Source organism: Gobio gobio, assembly GCF_949357685.1.
Source record: "Gobio gobio genome assembly, chromosome: 8".
Classification (NCBI taxonomy): domain Eukaryota; kingdom Metazoa; phylum Chordata; class Actinopteri; order Cypriniformes; family Gobionidae; genus Gobio; species Gobio gobio.
This window is the reverse complement of record NC_137114.1, coordinates 2,035,841-2,056,304: the sequence shown is the minus strand read 5'-3', so window position 1 is coordinate 2,056,304 and position 20,464 is coordinate 2,035,841. Positions and strand designations below refer to the sequence as shown.

The window sequence follows — 20,464 nt, the reverse complement described above, 5'->3', positions numbered from 1 at the left end:
TATAATTATCGACATGCCACGTACATTTTTTTTTAAATTATGTGTACGTTATTGTCATCCATGGATAAAGTTTGTTGGACCAACGGGATGGGTGACATGGACAAAATGCATATTAAGTAATCTAATTGATATACATTATATTGAACTGCAAGGTAATGTAAGTGTGTTATATCAGAGTAAGTATGGGTAGCACTTTTGTGGATATCACAAAGTAACTTTTATTTTATGGTAATAATTAGTAACTACACTGTTAAAAAAAGTTCCGTTAAAAAACGGAAAAAGTGCTGGTAATTAATTACCAGCACTTTTTCCGTTATTGTACGGGCACTTCCGTAAACCTTAAAACGGATATTTACGTAGATTTACCTAAGTTTTTCTGTACCATTGACGGACACTTCCGTCAAACCTAAAATGGAAAATTCCGTATTTTCCGTAAATTTTTGCATTATTGTACGGACAATTCCGTAAACCCTATAACAGATATTTCCGTAGATTTACCAGACTTTTTCTTTACCATTTACGGACACTTCCATCAAACCGAAAATGTAATATTCCGTATTATTAAAGTACTCAATCCGTACCATTTACGGACACTTCAGTCATCCTAAAATGTTTAATTCCATACAGTTCTTTATACCATTTATCATCAATAAAGCACAAATGTAGAATCACAACAATTATTTATTTCCTTTAACAGCTGCCAGTGCTTTAAAGTGATTGCACTTTTTGTGGTGAATGAATTGCAATATTTACATTACAACCATTAAAACATTCAGAACATCACTTTCACATTCAGAGCAATTTTACATACATAAACCAGATGTTCTCTCAAAGAACTTCAGCCATGTCCTTTAACAGGGAGCTGCCAAATCTAGCAACTTTTTAGCACCCACAGACTGACAGGCATTAATAACAAATGGATTTGTTAAAGACATTGACAAAATAAGACAATAAAACTGCCAGCATTGCTGTTGCTGTCTCACCTGTCAGTGCAAAATGAGGAGCCCCCTCCAGGAGGATGCAGAAACCTACACCTCCAACTCCACATACCACACTGACAGGCAGAGCTCTGCAATCAGTGTCTGACCTTTCTACAAAAAAACAAATAGAACATTAGAAGTATTACATTATACAACTTTTCTATAAAACATCAATGCAGCAATAACAACCATGACCTTAGAAGGATGACTCTGTGCAACATGCCATAAAGACATTTCTGCACAAAAATAAAACTTAAAACTTACACCTCCAACTCCACATTGACAGGCAAAGCTCTACCTGGAATGACAAATATCGCCCACCTTCCCTCCCCCTTAACATGGGGATTTGAAACTGCAGCATGTGTGTTGTGGGCATCTAGTTAAAACATCTGAACTCACATAATACTGTAAAAATCTGTATTTCTACTCCCAAGCCCCATGTTTTTGGATGTGTGTGTGTGTGTGTGTGTGTGTGTGTGTGTGTGTGTGTGTGTGTGTGTGTGTGTGTGTGTGTGTGTGTGTGTGTGTGTGTGTGTGTACATTCAGTCCAAAAAGGTATTTTCTGAGCTTTGAGAACAGCTCAAATGGCCCACTCAGATTCCTTCTGCTTGCATTCAAATTCCTTCAGCTGAGAAACCAGCTTGCACACCTGGGGAGGAATGAAGTGCCGTTTCTTCCCCTTCTTCTCTGCCTTGGAGCCTCGCTCAGGATTGATCCCAAAGAAAACTCTGAGAAAAAAATTATAATAATAGTGTGATGCAGACAAAGTTTGCACGTGTAGTGTGGCTTGACAGGAGTGGAGCAGTTCAATAAAATCATACATTTGTTTTCTTCAATATGCCCCTATGTGTGAACCTCTCTATCATTCTAGTTCACCATCTGTCTAGTACCCAATGTTGTTGTGGTGATGGTGCCAGTGGCTAAGCTTATCTCTTCCTTTGTCTTTTCAAGACACATGCATTCACACTGCGCATATACAGAAATGTTTGCAAGGGCGAGAAATCTGCTTATCACCAACACATGACAGCATGCATCCTCAACATGTGTGCAGGGATATTATAAATGCACAGAACACAGAAGGGGATAGAAAACACAGTTGACATCGTCCTATCAAAAGGTGTAACAGCACATTTGAACACGGACTGTCCTGGAGGTTACTCAAACATGGAGTGGAGCAACTGTGACATTCAGTGCATGTTACACATCAAAGTATTAACATTTGGGCATGAATCCAGCATGTATTATTTTTTAAATGAATATGATTTTAGTCTTTGCTTCTGGAGGGGGTCCCTGGAACAACATATTTTAAGTTGGAGTCTGCAGCCAAATACATTTCAGTTTGTGTGTCTTTGACATGAAAAGGTTTGACCACCACTGACATAACCTGGTCTCAGGTGCTAATGGTTTTAAAGAGATAGCTCAAATGAATTTTGTGTCAAGAAACCATTCTAAGAAAAATATGTTTTTGCTCCATTTCCCAAATAGAATCATGTTATGTTTGTTTTGTTTTTGATTGACTTGGGACACTATGTAAAGCAAAAAGCATGTTTCCTATGGGATCAGATTCCCGCCAATTGAATTGCGATCACGCATAACAAAATAATAAGCGTGAATCAAAATTTTAAAAACTGTGAAAATATAACGCACAAAACTGAAAAATCTATGCAAAGTTAACCAGAATCACAAACAACGCGGTCACAGAAATAAAAATAATAAGAGCGAGTCAAACGTTTAAACAAGTTTAAAATTATATTGCTCAAAACTGAATCATGAATTCAAAATTGTCTGAATCGCACACAAAATCATGTTTTCTGCTCTTATTTTCATTTTTTGTATGCCTGTGCTCTTTTCTCCTTTGCTCTTGTTTCCACATTCTGCGCTTGCGTTTCCAAATGTTGCAGTTCGAGTTTCATGTAAATCAGGGACGGGTCTTAGCATCACCATTGGTCCACTAGTTCTAGATTGACAGAGCATCTCGTAGCCAATCAATCGAAGAGGGAAGTTGACGTCACCAAGCGACTCACGCCGCTCAGTTCAGCCAGCCGCTGTTGACTTGAGCTACGAGTAGCCTATAACGCGCTCTCTATCACTGTATCGGCAAGGAAATACATTATTTTACTGTTATGAATATAATCTTAGGAATCTATTCTTTTTTTATGATAGACGTTTTAGTGGGGTTTCTCACAATTAAAACGAAATTCAAATGAATGTGATCACGACTAGGTGCTACCGACGCTTGGCTGGCTGCTCAGTCCAACAAGTATTAAAAGTGTTCTCTTAAACCTATTTAAACCTTTAAATAAAAGGGTTGTTGAGCTGTCTTATACTGTCTTATTGTCTTATACAATAAACGAGTATGCACAGTGACAGGAAATAAAAATGAACGCAAAAAGTGAGAAAAGAGTGAGAAAATGAATGAAGTAAAAACAAGTTTTAAACAAAATTTTAATTTTGATATACACATTTAGGCTACATTAATATTCCAGTTTCATTAATGGTATTATGCACTGAAATTTCATAAAGTCATTACTCAAAAATACATTACAAAAATTATATGAATTTAGGATTTTGAGTGTGGATTTTGTTAATTTTTCCCTGTAACACACTGTTTTAATGACAGAGATTCAGTACTTCAGGTAGGGTGCAGAAAGGCACGGCGAAGTCACATTTACAAAGTATTTCCAAATAATGAGTGCTTACCTTTGCATGAATTCGAGAGTAAAAGCCATCTCCGGTGGGTATTGGATGTTGCTGACATAAAACATGGAGAAGACGTAGCTCAAGGCCACAATGGGAGAGGTGATGTGGTCATTGACAAGTAACCCATCAAGAGCAATCTTGAATTGCAGGTCACCTTAAACACAGATAAAAAAAAAAAAAGATAAAGAAAAAAAATAATCCTATATTTTAAGGCAAGCAAAACATTTCTTTAATAAATACGACAAAACAACAGCTTATAAAACAGCTCGCTGAGATACAAAAAATATTTAACTACAAACCTCTGACTAGGATGCATGGGGTCACTGGGAGTTCGACTTCAGGATCTGCAGAGATCTGGTTTGGTGACAGACATGACACATGAATTAATGTTTCCAGTGCACACAAACCTGCTGGCAAATTGACTATCTGCTAGTGTCTTCATCAGACAGAGGCAGCCATTAAGCACAGACATTAATGTAAATAGTTTATAGAGAGAGAGAGTTCATAGAGAATATCAGCAGCACAATTAGGGGAATCTATACTTAATACTGTGATTGGTTACTTGGTTCACCACTGGATGCAAATATAAGAGTCTTCCTTGAAGTATTTTGCAATGCCACAGATGAGCTGTATTGGACCTTCGCCCGTCTTCATCCCTTTGGAGTCAAGGAAGTCATTGATCCCCTTTTCTTTTTTGGAAAGTTCCTGTTCAAGGTTCAAGGTGTTAATTTTGTACAGGTACATAAGACTAACACTCATTTTCGTTTGGCCTCCAAAAAATGAAGCTATGGAGAGAATTTTTTGGGGGGGGGGAAATCGAATTATTTCATTTTCATTTGCAACCTGTTCTGTTTTGATCTCAAATGTTATGCTTTTTTGGTTGCCACTTCCTGATTTTTGGTCTCAAATCTATTCTATTTGATTGTTCATCCAATTTATTCTATTTTATTGGGTTGCCAGATTATCTTTTTTGGTCTCAACTCTCTTTTTGGTTGCAAATCTTTTTTGATTGATTAATAAAGACAAAATTCTCTCCATATGGAGCAGCACAGCACAATCATAATAATAACAGTAACAACACACCTGTGCCAGCTTGTTTTGTACAGAGAAGCCAAGGAGTTTAGATACATGATCAAACAGGTGAGGAACTTCAAACAGGAACGGCCACTCGTCCTTTACAACGCCAATAGGGGTATCAGCATCGTTGAGGATTTCACGCTGAATGGGATATGTTTCAGTCATCAATTTTCGAACAGATGACTCCTAAAGATTTGAGGCAGTTAGTCAAACAGTCGAACAGTTAGTCAAACTAACCAATTAAAATAATAAAACAGGGTATCAATTTCAATATACTATGGGCGTAGTGATGTCAGACGATCTACAATTTCACAATGTGTCCTTCAATTTCATTTGTCCTTACAACACAAGAAAATAATGGATGATTGCAGACCCACCTGAAGATCCCGGGTTTGAAAGGCACGTTTCAAGTAATCTCGTTTAGACAGCAGGTCTTCTCTACACACAGTCCCCTCAATGATTGGATCCCACGCCACACATCCATACAGATCTGAATTCCTGGGCCTTTTCTTTGTTGAATTTTCACCCCCTGCTCGCCTCTTCAGTGAGCTTTGTGGCCTCTTCATATTTTTAATTCTGTGTTCCAGCTGACGAAAGACAGTTTCAGAACCATCTTTTGCAAAAGGTTTGTTTCCAAACGGCTCTGTCAGCTTGAAGGAGGCAGGATATTGTCCTACAATCATACTGGCGAGTTCCCTCAGCTTTTGTCTACCAGGTCTTCCTGGGTGTTTGTGGAGGTAATCTTCAGCGACGATCCGAACCATCTCTCGTCGGTCTTTCCCCATTATGTACTTCTTTTCACGCAAGTCATCCATGACTTTTGAGGGAAATTTGTGCCATGGTACAGAATATGTGTCTTGGGATGGGGAGTTGGCTGTCTCAGGTGGTGTTGAGGGCAGCTGAAACCTCTGTGGCTCAGGTTTTGATGAGGGGGCAGGCCTGGTGAACTGCGGTGGAGCTTGTGAATCTATGGATGACATGACACACATCTCCATAAATTAAACACATCACGATTGTTACGAATCAATTAATACATTGGTCCTCAATGTCCAGTTTGGATCCACCAGGAATACCAATGGACGTAATTACGAAAACCAATTATAGGGTAGTTATTGCCATGTACAGCTGATGGCAACCTTTTTTTTCCTTCTTTTTTTTAATCAACCTTTGTAGTCTCAGAAAACTTGCATCAAAACAGAGGGACAAAAACTCACCTGCTTCCAATGCTTTGACAGCTCTGACAAATCTTTTGCACTGAATGAATGGCAGAGTGTCTTTAATGTCCTCCGGGTCCACAAGGCTCAGGTCATCTACAGATAGGTCATTCCTCCAGTTTAGCCATGAGTGTATCCATCTGATCGCTACTGAGCGATGGCATTGCTTTCTTGACATAGTTTTTCACAAGTTCCATGTTGGTGTGTGTTTAAGAGGAATGAGCCACCGAGTACCTCTCTGGTAAGAATAAAGTGGATGATAATCATCAAATTTGTTCAAATCATGGCAACTAAACAGGTCAGAAGCATTTTGAACAAGTTCATAGAGTCCAAGCTCAGGTACCCAGCTGGCAGTTTTCCCTCGAAGCAAAAGTAGGACAGTAGTATCATTTTTTACAAAAATGCTTGCTATTTGTCCTAACTGCAGTTGTCCTTTGGCATAGCTCAGTAAGACCAGCATACCATTTGCATATGTAGTGCCTTTAACCTGCACTCTCTCTGTGACAACTGAGTTACTTGAGTTCAAATCAAATTCTTCAACCACTGTCTTTATGTTCTGGTCATGAGTCTGAGACATGAACCTGGGGACTAAACAAGGTACCACAAGACTGATAAGCCTGAAGCAACTGGTGCCGTTCAGCCAGAGACTTGGTTACATTTATGAAGTTCTTACTTCCCCTAATGCACCTTTTAAAATAAGAATGTTTTGATTCAAAGCGCATTGTCGAAGTATATATGAGTGGGCCAAATTGTAAAGTCAAGTGTGCATAGTGAAGCAGATAGTGGTGTTTCGGTCTAAGTTGAACTCTTGGAAATAACTCTTGCCTCAATTTCACATACAGTTCAATCAGTCCCTTCATGAAAGCAATCTGTGACTCTGAGAGCCGAGGTGCACAGACAAATTCAACAAGCTCCCTCAGAAGTAGTACCAGTCCCCATACTTCATTATCAGCATCTTCAATTGTGTCATGCACCAAAACAGGCAAGAATCTCAAAAGCCACCTGTTTTGGGCTGCATGCCCTCCAAGCCTTGCTCCTGTAGTGGGAATAGTGTTTAGCTTGTCGCTGCTTTCACCAGGAAATGATTTGATTCTTTCATTAAGAACCTCATAACTGAACCACTTTTGTGTTCTGATTAAGAACTGCAAAAACAATGCCAAATCATAATCTACTACCCCCTCAAACAGATCATGAGCTAAACAAGCTGGTAAGCCTGGCTGACACACATGAAAGTTGGACAGTTTGTTGAAAACACTGTCACATTTCACACCGTGATGAGTGTGTACTTCACCGTTACTTTCCAGAAACCGCACAGTCTCATTATGATCAGCTGGATTTCTATGAGTGAAAACTGTGAGAGGGTTCGACTGAAATTCACTTTTTGTTGCCAAACAGTATCTGCAGAAATATTGAGCTGTGCTGAAATTTTCTGTAAAGCCACCAATCATGTGGGAGCCCAGATTATGTCCCATTATGCACGCAACAGTACCTTTATATATCTTTCCATTGAAAGATATGCCCCTTTCCTCCAGCTCACACAAGTCTGACACTAGCTTATTGAAAATCTTATCCATTCCAAAGTATTTGCAATCTTTCTCTACACAGAGCAATGCCAACTGTATCTGATCAACAGTTGATCGTTGGTGTGGATGAAAATTTCCAAGTGTGAAGTAGACAGCCAATACTTTATGCTTTGTCTTGGCAGATCCGAGTGGATAAGCCACCTCAAAAGCATCCTGAAAGAGCATTACCTTTAAACTGTCTGGGTCTGAGGAAAACATGGCATTGGATTTGATGGCCCACCCATCAGTGACATCACAGAGTACATCATCTTCAGAATTTGAACTAGGACTGTGCTGATCTAAACCTTGCTGTTTCAGAATTACTTTGAGGGTTTCCAGTATTGGGATGTAATGATAGTGCCTCTTCTGGCCACTGCGATTGCGTTGTTGTGAACTTCAGTTGTTTGTTGAAGAATAGACCAGGAGACGTCGGATCAAGACAGAATTATTCTTTTAATGAGAACCTTCTGTGCTGCAGGTCGTCCGAAAACAGTCTGATTTTAACAGTACAAAATAAGGCAATTTATCTACATGTCAAGGGGAGTGGTTATACAGCAGAGGAGGAGACATTCAAACAAAGGAAATGCATATGTTGTGTAGGTAAAGGGCACACCCTACTTAACTGTGTCCCTCGTCCAGATTCAATCAGCATAACAGTGCCATTCAACTGCATAGATGCTAATCCAATCACTCAGGCAGTATTGCTCTAAACTTGTCATGGTAAATAGTCAGGAAATTGCATAGAGACAAAAGACTTAATGTCTCAACCACTTACACAGCCTGACGTAATCTCCCTCAAGTTTACTTCAAAATGTAAAACACAAATATAGATAAGGTTTTCAGTTATATTCTATTACCTTGGAACCTATATATAATAACAATGTATAAATTTGTAATCTTACATTCCCCCCTTTGGGAGTTCTAATAACTCCCACATAATACAAATTTAAACCTTCATCAGTCCATTCTGTAGCTTATGTTTGTTAACATAAGCCCCATCTTCTAGTCATGTAACTTGGAAAAAGTTACAGGCACATTTCACTTGCTCTGTGTTGATTGTCTGTAGTGACGAATGACATGCTGCCACAGAAACAAACATGCCACTAGGGTCCGTGTAGTTCATTACGGGTAATATTCTTTTGTGGTTGGAACAGTCCTTGTGAGTCCTTTTGTTGACCTTACAGGTTTCCGAACCATGAAGAATTATCTTCAGTCAACTGATGTAATTTTTGCTGAAAGATCAAGAATGTCTTGTTAGATTTTGTTCAAGAGTCCTTGACCACCATGTTTGCGCATAAGTGAGTCCTTGAATGCAGCCATCTTCTGTGTTGGTGGTAGGAGAGAACCAGGGTGCACCTGCCATTGACTTGGCTGAGCAGGATGTTATATACAGACGTTCCTCCCATCATGTGCCACCCATGGGATTCCTGCTCCTACTGAAGGCAGGTGTGGCATGCAAACGTTCTTTCCAGCAAACAAGGTGTTTCTTGACATATTCATCAGCTCTAAGAATATGTTGTTTCTGGAGTCTACACTTTGTGCGATGGCCATGATGATTAGTAGCAAGGCAATCTTGATCATGTTGATGGAAGACTGAAGTTCCCGTAGATTATTCTCTGCGTTGTGTATTTTTTTTTAATTTATTTTTTTTATTCTTCTTCTTGACAGTTGACTCAGTAGTTGGTCTCGTTGTCCTTCAGAGGTTGTGGCTTCATAGGCAGGTGAGAATCGGTGCATATGGGTCTGGGGACAGCCATCAATAGGTATCTGCACAAAGAAAAACAAAAGACAACAGAGCAGTATTTGTTCTAAAAGACAGCAAACATCAGGGTTGTCTCATCTGTTCAATTGGAGTCTGCTATTGTTGTTCCTTCTTTCCCTATTTCTTAATTCCTGTGACACCTAAAGAAACAGTGAGGTAAGGATGGACTAGTGGATGGGGATGCCTACAAGGGAATCTTCGCCGCAGGTTTGGCCCCCGAATGCCTGTTGCATTCAGTTCTTTCCTGGGCTCCTCACTGATTCGTGTCCTACCCTATCCCTGTTGGTGGGGGAACAACTTTATAGTGTGACACATGACTCCAGGTTTTCCTTCCATGACACAAAACTGCAGCTGCTGTAATGTTACCTTCAATCACTTGAGCTGAACCCTCAACAAACAACTCCAATTCTGCATTCTCAATGGGAGTTTCTGCTATTTCATTCGTAGTTGCGTTTGTAACCGTAACACAATCATGAGTCATTTCATCCTCTAACAAAACTTCAGTCATTGCTGACATCATACATGAGGATGGGTTTGTGACTGGTGGACTCTGTAGAACAATGTCCGGGGCTGTGACGCTAAATTTCACTGAATCAACAGGCACATCAGATACTGATTGAATGGCTACATCTGTTTCAAAGAAAGCTTGCAAGTCAGGATTAGCGTTATCAGTCTGACTAACTTCATTCACATCAGTTTTCTCTTCCGCTTTGTTGAGGTTCAATTTCTTAGTCAAAGAAGCTACTCTAGCACAGAGTTCTTCGTTCTGTTTCTCTAGCTCTGAGATCTGCTGAGACTGTTGTCTAGCTAGCGCTAAACCAAATTCTCTGTGACAACAAATAATGCCTTTCACATTGTTCTTGCGAATACATGCTCCTAAAACTTTTTTACATTCATCAATCGACCAATTCTTGTCCGGATGGATCTCATATTTCTGAGTTAGTTTTTGTCTAACTTTCTCGGTGACAATTAAATTCATCTGCACTCCTAACTGTGATATGAAATCACTGTCTGTCCACAGAGGAGCTGCGAGACCACCTTTTTCAGTTGTGGGGGTCAGTCTAGGATTCTTCCTAAACATTTTTGAATTTCTTTGTTACCACACACACAAACACTCACTTCTCTGATCATTTCTTTGTTAACACAGCTCAACTATTGTTAACTTTCTTTGACAAAAACAGAGGACAACACAAATATTAACTAAATGTTAATCTTCCCTGCTTGAAAAACAGAGGATAACTCATCCCTAAAAAAACACTTTTTAGAGGGTAACACAAATATTAGCTATGCTAATCTTCCCTATTTAAAACAGAACAATTATTAGTTTGTGAGGCTAATAACTTCCCTATTTGAAAAACAGAGGATAACTCATCCCTAAAAAAACAGACTTTTTTTTTAGAGGGTAACACAAATATTAGCTAAATGCTAATCTTCCCTATTTAAAACAGAACAATTATTAGTTTGTGAGGCTAATAACTTCCCTATTTGACAAACAGAGGATAACTCATCCCTAAAAAACACTTTTTAGAGGGTAACACAAATATTAGCTAAATGCTAATCTTCCCTATTTCAAACAGAATTAGAGGGTAACACAAAACACAAATATTATCTAAATGCTAATCTTCCCTATTTCAAACAGAACAATTTTTAGTTTGTGAGGCTAATAACTTCCCTATTTGAAAAACAGAGGATAACTCATCCCTAAAAAACAAAACTTTTTTTTTTAGAGGGTAACACAAATATTAGCTAAATGCTAATCTTCCCTATTTCAAACAGAATTAGAGGGTAACACAAAACACAAATATTAGCTAAATGCTAATCTTCCCTATTTCAAACAGAACAATTATTAGTTTGTGAGGCTAATCTTTTCTGTTTGATAACAGAGGATAACTTAGTTAACCAAACCCTACAGCCGTCCGTTAACTCTTCCCTGGCAGCCAGAGGATAAACAAATTTGTACTGGTCTTTTAAGGTTCTTTTGGATAGAGCAGCACTCACCACAACCCTTGGTTGAAAGATTCAGTCTGGAAAATCTTTGTTCAGCTGGAAGTTTCGCTCTGGATTCCAGTCTGGAACGTAGGCAGATCTTTTTCTTTGAGCTTGAAGTTTCAATCTGGATTTTAGGTGAGGAAGCTGGAAACTATATCCGGGTCACAAGGCACCATCTGTTGTGAACTTCAGTTGTTTGTTGAAGAATAGACCAGGAGACGTCGGATCAAGACAGAATTATTCTTTTAATGAGAACCTTCTGTGCTGCAGGTCGTCCGAAAACAGTCTGATTTTAACAGTACAAAATAAGGCAATTTATCTACATGTCAAGGGGAGTGGTTATACAGCAGAGGAGGAGACATTCAAACAAAGGAAATGCATATGTTGTGTAGGTAAAGGGCACACCCTACTTAACTGTGTCCCTTGTCCAGATTCAATCAGCATAACAGTGCCATTCAACTGCATAGATGCTAATCCAATCACTCAGGCAGTATTGCTCTAAACTTGTCATGGTAAATAGTCAGGAAATTGCATAGAGACAAAAGACTTAATGTCTCAACCACTTACACAGCCTGACGTAATCTCCCTCAAGTTTACTTCAAAATGTAAAACACAAATATAGATAAGGTTTTCAGTTATATTCTATTACCTTGGAACCTATATATAATAACAATGTATAAATTTGTAATCTTACAGCGTCCAAGAAAGACTTCAACAGGTTCAACATAGTCATAGTGTGACTTGTAATATTTCAGCCTCTTGTGTTGCGTAGTTAAATGACCCTTTTCATGTAATGCCTTGTGCATAGGGCTCTGCTCGTATACACTATTCCCAAGAGATGTTTCAGTCTCCTTTGGAACACCATACTGCCCCAGTTCGCGGGCTAGTGCATCCACAGTATATTCCTGTTGAATATCACTTATAGTTCTCATTTCATTTGCTATTTCTGTTATTGTGGAGGCTGGGACCAAATATTTTGCCTGTAAACCCAAGTAAAACTGAGCAAGACTCTCTGTGAAGTTGTCTTTCACTTGATCACTGCAGAAATTATCACTTTGTTCTGCATCAATGTTAAAACTTTCAGGTTCTTCAAGTTCTACAGGTTCTACATGTGATCCTTCACCTTGGAAAGACCGTTCTGTTAGTTCACATATATGAACTGGGGCTATCTTGGTAACATCCCACCCTTTATGGTATCTGGAAATATGCGTTAAAAAGGATGACTTTACATTGAATGTCTTTGAACATCCATCAAAGGGACATGTTACAGTCAAACCCTCATCTATGTGACCACTCAAATGACACTTTAAAGTTTTAAGATCAGCATATTCACAGCTGCAAAAATTAAACGAGCACTTTAACTGTACAGACACATTGCGGTTCCATGTTTGTGTGCTCCTACTGTCTACATGTGCTCGTGACATATGCACAGCAAGGCTACTGTATGTGTTAAGCTTCCTTCTGCAATCCCTATGGCCACATAAAAAAAATACATTATTATTATTTCTGTGTGTTCGGCATTGTTTCAAGTAATCAGTCGAAGACCGGGCGTTAAAGCCACAAATGTTACAAGTCAACATGTTTAAGAGATTGAATTTGCCAAGTGAAGGATAGACAGAATCAGAACAGAATCAATATGAAAACAATAAATTCAGATCAGCACAGTGAAGCACATTCACTTTTCAGATACCTTCAAATAAGCAATCTGTTTTGGGCTGCATGGGCCACTCTCTTTGGGCTGCAATGTTTTCCTCACGGCTTTTTCCACTTTAGGGAATGGAAAGTCTTATAATGCACAGGGGAAATCTAATTCTACTTAATCATCACCCCTTTTAATTATTGCCATTCAGTTGTATGGTAACGTAACACAGCGAGCTATAACAATACACACACACGTGGCTAATTTACACACACACACTCATACACACGCCCAACTTATGGGCTAACTTTAGCTGGGCAAACGGGCTGTCGTCCACCCACGCGTCAAAATAACGCAAAACGTACACATTCAAATGTTACCATGAAACACACACGGCTACCAACTGACTATCGAGACCAAATTTCATGTATGAGGAGGAACAAAAAATTGGCTTTTGACGTACTTACGAAGCGCAGGCGGCGGGCTAATGCTAGCGCACCTAGCAGCAAACGTCCACTCATGCTTCAAAATTACGCGAAACGCACACATTCAGATGTCGACATGAAACACACACGACTATCAACTGCCTATCGAGACCAATTTAATGTACGAGAACAAAAAATGGGCTTTTGACGTACCCGGTACTTAGGAAGCGCAGCCGACATGCTAATGCAAACGCAGCTAGCAGTAAAGGTCCCGCGTGCTCAGCTGCGAGCCACACTACCCTGTATAGCTCCGGTTGGAATGCTGCTAAAAACCTAGAGACCTTCGAGACAAAATTAACCAACTAATAATTTGTCCTACTTTTCATGAGGGAAAGGCGACTGTCTGGCGAGGAGTGCCAGAACAGAACGCCCGCCATGCAGACGTAAATGAACAGAAAACGTGCTTATCATTTACATTTAGTCATTTAGCAGACGCTTTTATCCAAAGCGACTTACAAATGAGGGCAATAGAAGCAGCTAGAGCAGTCGAAGGGCAACAATATCAGCAATATGCAAGTGCTGTAACAAGTCTCAGTTAGTCTAGCACAGAATGTTTTTTTTTTTTTTTTTTTTTTTATAAATTAGACAGACAGACAATGAATAGAATGATAAGTGCTATTCTCGATCGGTCAGGTGTTGCTGGAAAAGATGTGTCTTTAGACGTTTTTTGAAAATGGCTACAGACTCAGCCGCACAAATTGAGATAGGCAGGTCATTCCACCAGGTGGGAACGGTCCAGGAAAAGGTCTGTGACAGCGATTTCATGCCTCTCTGATATGGCACCACAAGGCGTCGTTCACTGGCAGAACGCAAGTTCCTGGAGGGTGTGTAAGTCTGAACGACTGAGTTTAGGTATATTGGTGCAGAGCCAGTGGATGTTTTGAAGGTGAGCACCAGTGCCTTGAATTTAATGCGAGCGGCTATTGGTAGCCAGTGCAGACCTATGAGGAGAGGCGTGACGTGTGCTCTCTTCGGCTCACTAAAGACCAACCTCGCCGCTGCATTCTGGATCAGTTGCAAGGGTTTGATAGTGCATGCCGGAAGGCCCGCAAGAAGAGCATTACAGTAGTCCAGTCTGGAGAGAACAAGAGCTTGTACCAGTAGTTGTGTGGCATAGTTGTCTGATATGAAGGGTCTAATCTTCCTAATGTTGAATAGTGCAAATCTGCAGGACAGGGTTGTTGCAGTAATGTGGTCAGTGAATTTTAGCTGATCATCAATCACAACCCCAAGGTTCCTGGCTGTCCTGGACGGAGTTATGGTTGATGATCCTAGCTGAATGGAGAGATTGTGATGCAGTGCTGGTTTGGCTGAGACCACAAGCAGTTCTGTCTTTGCAAGGTTGAGTTGCAGGTGATGTTCCTTCATCCAGGCTGAAATGTCTGTTAGGCAGGCAGCAATACGAACACCAACCGATGGATCATCAGGTTGAAATGAGAAGTAGAGTTGAGTGTCGTCGGCACAGCAGTGATAGGAAAAGCCATGTTTCTGAATGACCGAACCCAATGATGACATGTAGATGGAGAAGAGAAGTGGTCCAAGCACTGAGCCCTGGGGAACTCCAGTAGCTAGATGATGTGACTTAGACACTTCACCTCTCCATGACACCCTGAAGGACCTACCTGAGAGGTAAGATTTGAACCACTGGAGAGCGGTTCCTGAGATGCCCATCTTCATGAGAGTTGCCAGGAGGATCTGGTGATTAACTGTGTCAAAACACTGCATGAAAAGTGGGATTTTCGACCCCGTAAACGCAGCGAATGTCGCGTTCGTCTGTGCCACAAATTGTCGTAAACGAACCATGACGTAGGTGGAGAGCCCCCCGCTGAGAGAGCCCGCGGAGGTGCGACGCCTCTAATTTGCATATGAATAGCAGCGAAACCAGAGAGTCAACGGCCAGACTTGAATTTACTCACTCACTATTGGCTGAAGCCACTACATTTAAAAAAGAAAAATCCCTCGTGATTGGTTGGCAGATCACTGCAAACCAATCATTATTGGTCCCCCTGGCTCATTATAAATGTAAACCCCAATAATAATAATAAATATATAATTTATGTTGTAATAATTTGTTTTATATTAATGTTATTGTGCTATGAAGTATTCATACCATCAAGGAATATATGGGAAAATTATACGGACCGTGCCGTTTATTCAAACAAGGGGCTTCATTTATAAGCATACAGCTGTTCATTCAAAGAAAGGGCTTAATTTATAAAACACAGCGGTTTACTCAAAGAAAGAGCTTTATTGTTAAACACACAACTATGTACAGTGCAGCAGTAATGTCTCGTAATGTAATGTAAAGTTCGGCGTGCTCCAGGCTGCGAGAGGGCGGTGGCCGCACAATCCATCCAGACACCCCGTCAACAATGCCGTCTTCCTCGTCAGATATGAGTTCAAGGGTCGCGGACTTCCAAACGTCCACCTCATCCAGCACACTCTCGCTTCCAGCAACTGTAATACAATCCATAAAGACAATAAGCAACCTGAAAAATACTCACATTGACAAAAAACGGATCTAATATAATAAATCTTACCCTTTTTCTTCTTGATCGACTCCGAGCTAAACTTCGCAGTTTCCGCCTGCGATGTAAGTTCAGGTTGTTTGTATCTGAAGCTCCGGCGTGTCGATTCATAATACGTCTTACAGGCAGCTGGAAAACAATTACATGAGACTGGTATTAATAAAAACAGTCACGGTAAAATTAAACAAGGAATGAGAAAAACAGAAGTTATACTTAAGTTACACACAATGTCGTCTTGATCAGCGGTTAAATCTGGACTCGCGGAAATCGCTCCAAGCAGATAAGAGCTCACGGTTTCGTTATGAGGCGAGGATAGTCTGTGTAAACAAAATGTGCAGTTTTAAGCTCGGATCTATTAACGCATCCATTTCCTTATACAGCTGAATAAAAGCATATTCTTTAAATCGTAACGTTACATTACCCATGCTGTGGTTCATAGCGCCTGCAGTTTGCCTCAGAGTTGTGAAGACGAAGACAGCCTCCTGAAAATGAGTCCAAAAAGTTTGTCGCGTCCATGCAGAGATTAGGTTGAAGACGGTGTCCTGTCATAGTTGATCGCGAAAAAGGAAAGCAGCAAAAAACATAGGAAATGTAAAAAAACAAAAAAGCTTAAAGCTCGTCTTCTACACGTCATGGCCATGACCTCGACCTCGCACGTCATTGGACTAGGGCTCTAATATGGAACGCGCCCGGGGCCAAATCTCTTTATACGAAACGCGTGACTTAAGACCGTTTCAACACGCCCTGTTTTCCGTGTCAACGCAGCAATTTTTTACGTGTTTCTTTTGTATGTGTAGACACGCACATTCTGGTCGTGTAACAGGCATACACACACAGTCGACGCACAGTTTTAACATGTTAAGAAGACACATTTGAACGTGTTTCTTAACGCGCACATTCTGTACATGTCGAAGTGTAATTTTTTTTTTTTAAAGCAGACTTACCTTTAGATGTAGCCTAGCCTAGGCTATGTATATTAATATAAGATATTAATTAATTGCTTAACTGACTACTGTGCTAGAGTAAAGTAGCCTAATGTTGCAATGTATATTAAGTAAATGCTTAATATTATACAATTATTATAATTTATCTATATGGGTTATTGTTTGTTTTTTAAAGTTAGGCTATATATAATTTCTAAAAGTATAGGCTAATTTACACAGCACATATTTATAACTGAAAACACACACACACACACAACTTTATTCACTTTCACATAATAATGTTTTTGTAATTTGGTGTTTAGTTTGTTGTATAGTTTGTTTATACTGTTCTGTCTCTGTTTTGTTTCCAGGAACATCTGATGAGTGCTATAATAAAATGACTTCATTATATTTAAAATATGTTTTGATATTCATTTTATTTATATTATTAATATTTTATTTACCCATAAACGTGTCTTTAGGAAGCCATAAGTTATAGAGACAAGAATGACTTTTGCCATTTAAATGCCACATTCATTTACTGAGGACCCATACAGCCAATGATCATGTGTGAAAACACTTATACATAAATTGATCACTTAGAAATCAAAACTAAGGTTTGAGAAAGAAAGAATATGCATACAACAAAATATATTGTTTCATAGCAGCTTCAGTAACAAGTTCAAAACAAATTCTGCTGTAAACCGGCTCTAACAAGCCAATATAATGTCAATATTCAGCTCAAGTGACTTCAGTGTTGATTCAGTTCAGCTGATTTCAGTTCAACTGTAAATTCTTCAGTTGTGCATATTTGTGTGTAGTTAGATATATGCAAAAACAACATTTTTGGAAGAGTTAAAATAGTTTTGCACAAAGTGTTGCTTTTGCAAGAGATGTCTGATGTTTTGTATGTTTTGTGTGTAGAGTTACAAGAAATGGAGCCATATTTTCAGAAATTGTGTGTAAGCAATTAGATAAAACTGTAAATTAATCCAGTTTATTTTAGTTCAGGACTCATAGTCCAGGTGTTAGTAATCTGTGCTTAATCTTTGTTCCAGGCAACAATTTTTTAACTCACGATTAACTAGATTAAGGCCTACTCTTGGCATAATTTAAACCCTGTCCAGGAAACCACCTCTTGAAAATCTGCATTGATAATTCATAAAATGTGGTGTGAGCTCAATTTAAATGACAATAACAGAAAAACACAATCTGACTTAAAGCTACACTGTGTGATATTTTCCCCCATCTAGTGGTGAACTTGTATATGACCATCCAGTGAATTTTAGTTTCTGTTCTGTTCAATTCCGATTTCGTTTTAACTCCTACGGTGGCCGATTTAGTCCAAGATTAATATGGCTTCCAGTTCGACCTCGTCCACATTCGACACGGTGCCTGTGGGATATTCTGTGCGCAGTGGGATGGTTGGAACTCAACTGGCCTAATTATTCGGCTAGAAAGAACTGCAGCTAATCCAGAGTGAACTTTGATGATAGTAATGTTTATTCAGTCATCCAATTGCAAGGCATAAACAGGTTTGCATGGATATGTACATAAATGTGGTTTCTGTGAGAGAACAAATTAGGATGGTAAATATACATGATAATGACATGACAGAATATACAAAGTTAAGAACTGTATAACTATACTTATAAGTTACATTTGTATAATGTAACCGTAAACCAGAGCTTATTGTACCACATATAGGCGCTAAATGAAGCTGCATTAAAAGGAGCGGAGCTGCCGCTGCTAACAAGCGGTGTCCGGTTACAAAAGTGTGTGCGCAGGTTTAGCTCTGTATAACAAGTGTTAATATGCCGATCAGACCTGATACATATTTCCATCAACATACATTACAAGCAAATATTTTCTATAAACGAATAAACATTGTTAATAACTGAATGACTATTCAAATATAGGTGAGCATTACGCTATTGTATGTTGACACAAAAATACTTCTGAGGTAACATCAACTGAATTACATGATGACACACTCTGAAACACATCCACAATGACAATAACTATTATTACTTACGGAGTTATTAACGCACAGAAATACCACACAAGGAAAAACAGACTTTTGAGGAATAAACAAGCCAGGAAAACTCCGTATAACTCTGTTACTGGAGCTGCTGAGATGAAAACTCTCTGCGCATGCACCAGACAAGTCTGAACAAGTTGACGCGCACAGTGTTAAAACCGGTTAAAACGCCAAAGGCGAAGCTTGAATTTACGGGTATGTCCCTCTTTGGCTAATGTACTTTCAAGATGGAGGGGCAACATGGCGACCACCGTTAGATCCCATTACCTTATGTATTTTCAATGGCATATTATAAACTTACGAGAATACTTTATTACTTGAAAGAAGTAAATATACATTAATGAGCACATATATTTTTGAAAGAACTAAGTGTTTTTAGCTAAGAATAGACTAAAAAAGTTACACAGTGTAGCTTTAACTATAAACACACAAACTTGTAATTTTCACATTTATGATTAATAGCCATTTAGAAAATCATTCACAGTGCAGGGGGGAAAAATTTATTTTGGTATGTAAACGGTATGCTTTACTTGATTTATTTGTGTGCTTTGGTTCATTGTCTTGCTGTCTTCACTGCTGTCCTGTATTATTTTATTTTTTTTACATAACATTGGTTATTGCTAATGACATATAGAGTAATTAATCTACACTGTGAGCCCGGACAAGTTGAATCTACTTAAAAAATTGGAGCAAACTGGTTGCCCTAAAAATTTAGTAATGTGAACTAAAACGAGTACATTTAACTTAAATTTAAGTTAACATTTTAACTTAAACTTTAAACTTGTTTTAGTCAAAAAAATTCAGAACCTAGATAAAACTCCCCCTGCTGCTACTCTGATTTGCATTTGTGTAGCTCACAGCATGTTCATTTACATGATAAAGCCTCCCCTAGAATTAAGGGGAGGGGGGGTCATGGGGGGACAACTGCCAAGCAAGGCCCACGACAATTTCCGACAATTTACGGCAGTTTTCGGTGTTGCCTGCAAATTGCCGTGCACAGTCGTAAACCTGAAGTTTCACGGCAATCTACAGTGCCACATACTGACGAAAATCCCACTTTTCATGCAGTGAAAGCAGCAGACAAATCCAGTAAGATAAATACTGTGGATTTGGAGGCTGCTCTTGCCTGTCTCAGTGCCTCCGTAACTGAGAGCAGGGCAGTTTCAGTTGAGTGGCCGCTTTTGAAACCGGATTGGTTGATGTCCAGGAGATTGTTCTGTTCAAGAAACGTAGAGAGCTGATTAAACACAGCCCGCTCAAGTGACTTTGCAATGAAAGGTAGAAGGGATACCGGTCTGTAGTTTTCTAAAAGTGCTGGGTTTAGAGAGGGTTTTTTAAGCAGTGGGGTTACCCGAGCCAGCTTAAATGCTGTGGGGAAAGTCCCGGTGTGAAGAGAGGTGTTGACAATGTGAGTGAGTGCAGGAGTAACAGAAGAAGAAATGGCCTGAAGGAGGTGAGTGGGGATAGGATCAAGCGGACATGTAGTGGGATGATTGGAAAGGATGAGTTTGGAGACATCTGCTTCAGAGAGCAGAGAGAAGGAGGGAAGCGTGTGTGTGATGGT

The 20,464-nt window shown here is 39.4% G+C and overlaps 1 protein-coding gene and 1 long non-coding RNA gene across 2 annotated transcripts; both read right to left on the bottom strand.

The window, feature by feature from the left end:
* Positions 1-1,629: 1,629 nt before the first annotated feature.
* LOC307130676 (uncharacterized protein) lies at positions 1,630-7,585 on the bottom strand. The gene is made up of 6 exons (XM_079823773.1): positions 5,972-7,585; positions 5,135-5,724; positions 4,764-4,943; positions 3,980-4,385; positions 3,681-3,834; positions 1,630-1,708 (listed from the first exon to the last, which is right to left on the bottom strand). The coding sequence occupies exons 1-4, from the start codon at positions 6,147-6,149 to the stop codon at positions 4,248-4,250; spliced, it is 1,086 nt and encodes a 361-aa protein (XP_079679899.1). The 5' UTR covers positions 6,150-7,585; the 3' UTR covers positions 1,630-1,708; positions 3,681-3,834; positions 3,980-4,247.
* An 8,363-nt stretch (positions 7,586-15,948) lies between these two features.
* On the bottom strand, positions 15,949-16,492 carry LOC307130740. The gene is made up of 3 exons (XR_013817081.1): positions 16,358-16,492; positions 16,163-16,253; positions 15,949-16,065 (listed from the first exon to the last, which is right to left on the bottom strand). It is a non-coding gene; the product is annotated as an uncharacterized lncRNA (long non-coding RNA).
* Between the last annotated feature and the right edge of the window lie 3,972 nt (positions 16,493-20,464).

Coding starts and splice junctions, on each gene's coding strand:
- LOC307130676 (XM_079823773.1), bottom strand. CDS start 6,149: ATGTCAAGAAAGCAATGCCATCGCTCAGTAGCGATCAGATGGATACAC. Junction 5,725..5,971: donor TGTCAAAGCATTGGAAGCAG/GTGAGTTTTTGT, acceptor TGTCATCCATAG/ATTCACAAGCTCCACCGCAG. Junction 4,944..5,134: donor TTCAAACCCGGGATCTTCAG/GTGGGTCTGCAA, acceptor TCAAATCTTTAG/GAGTCATCTGTTCGAAAATT.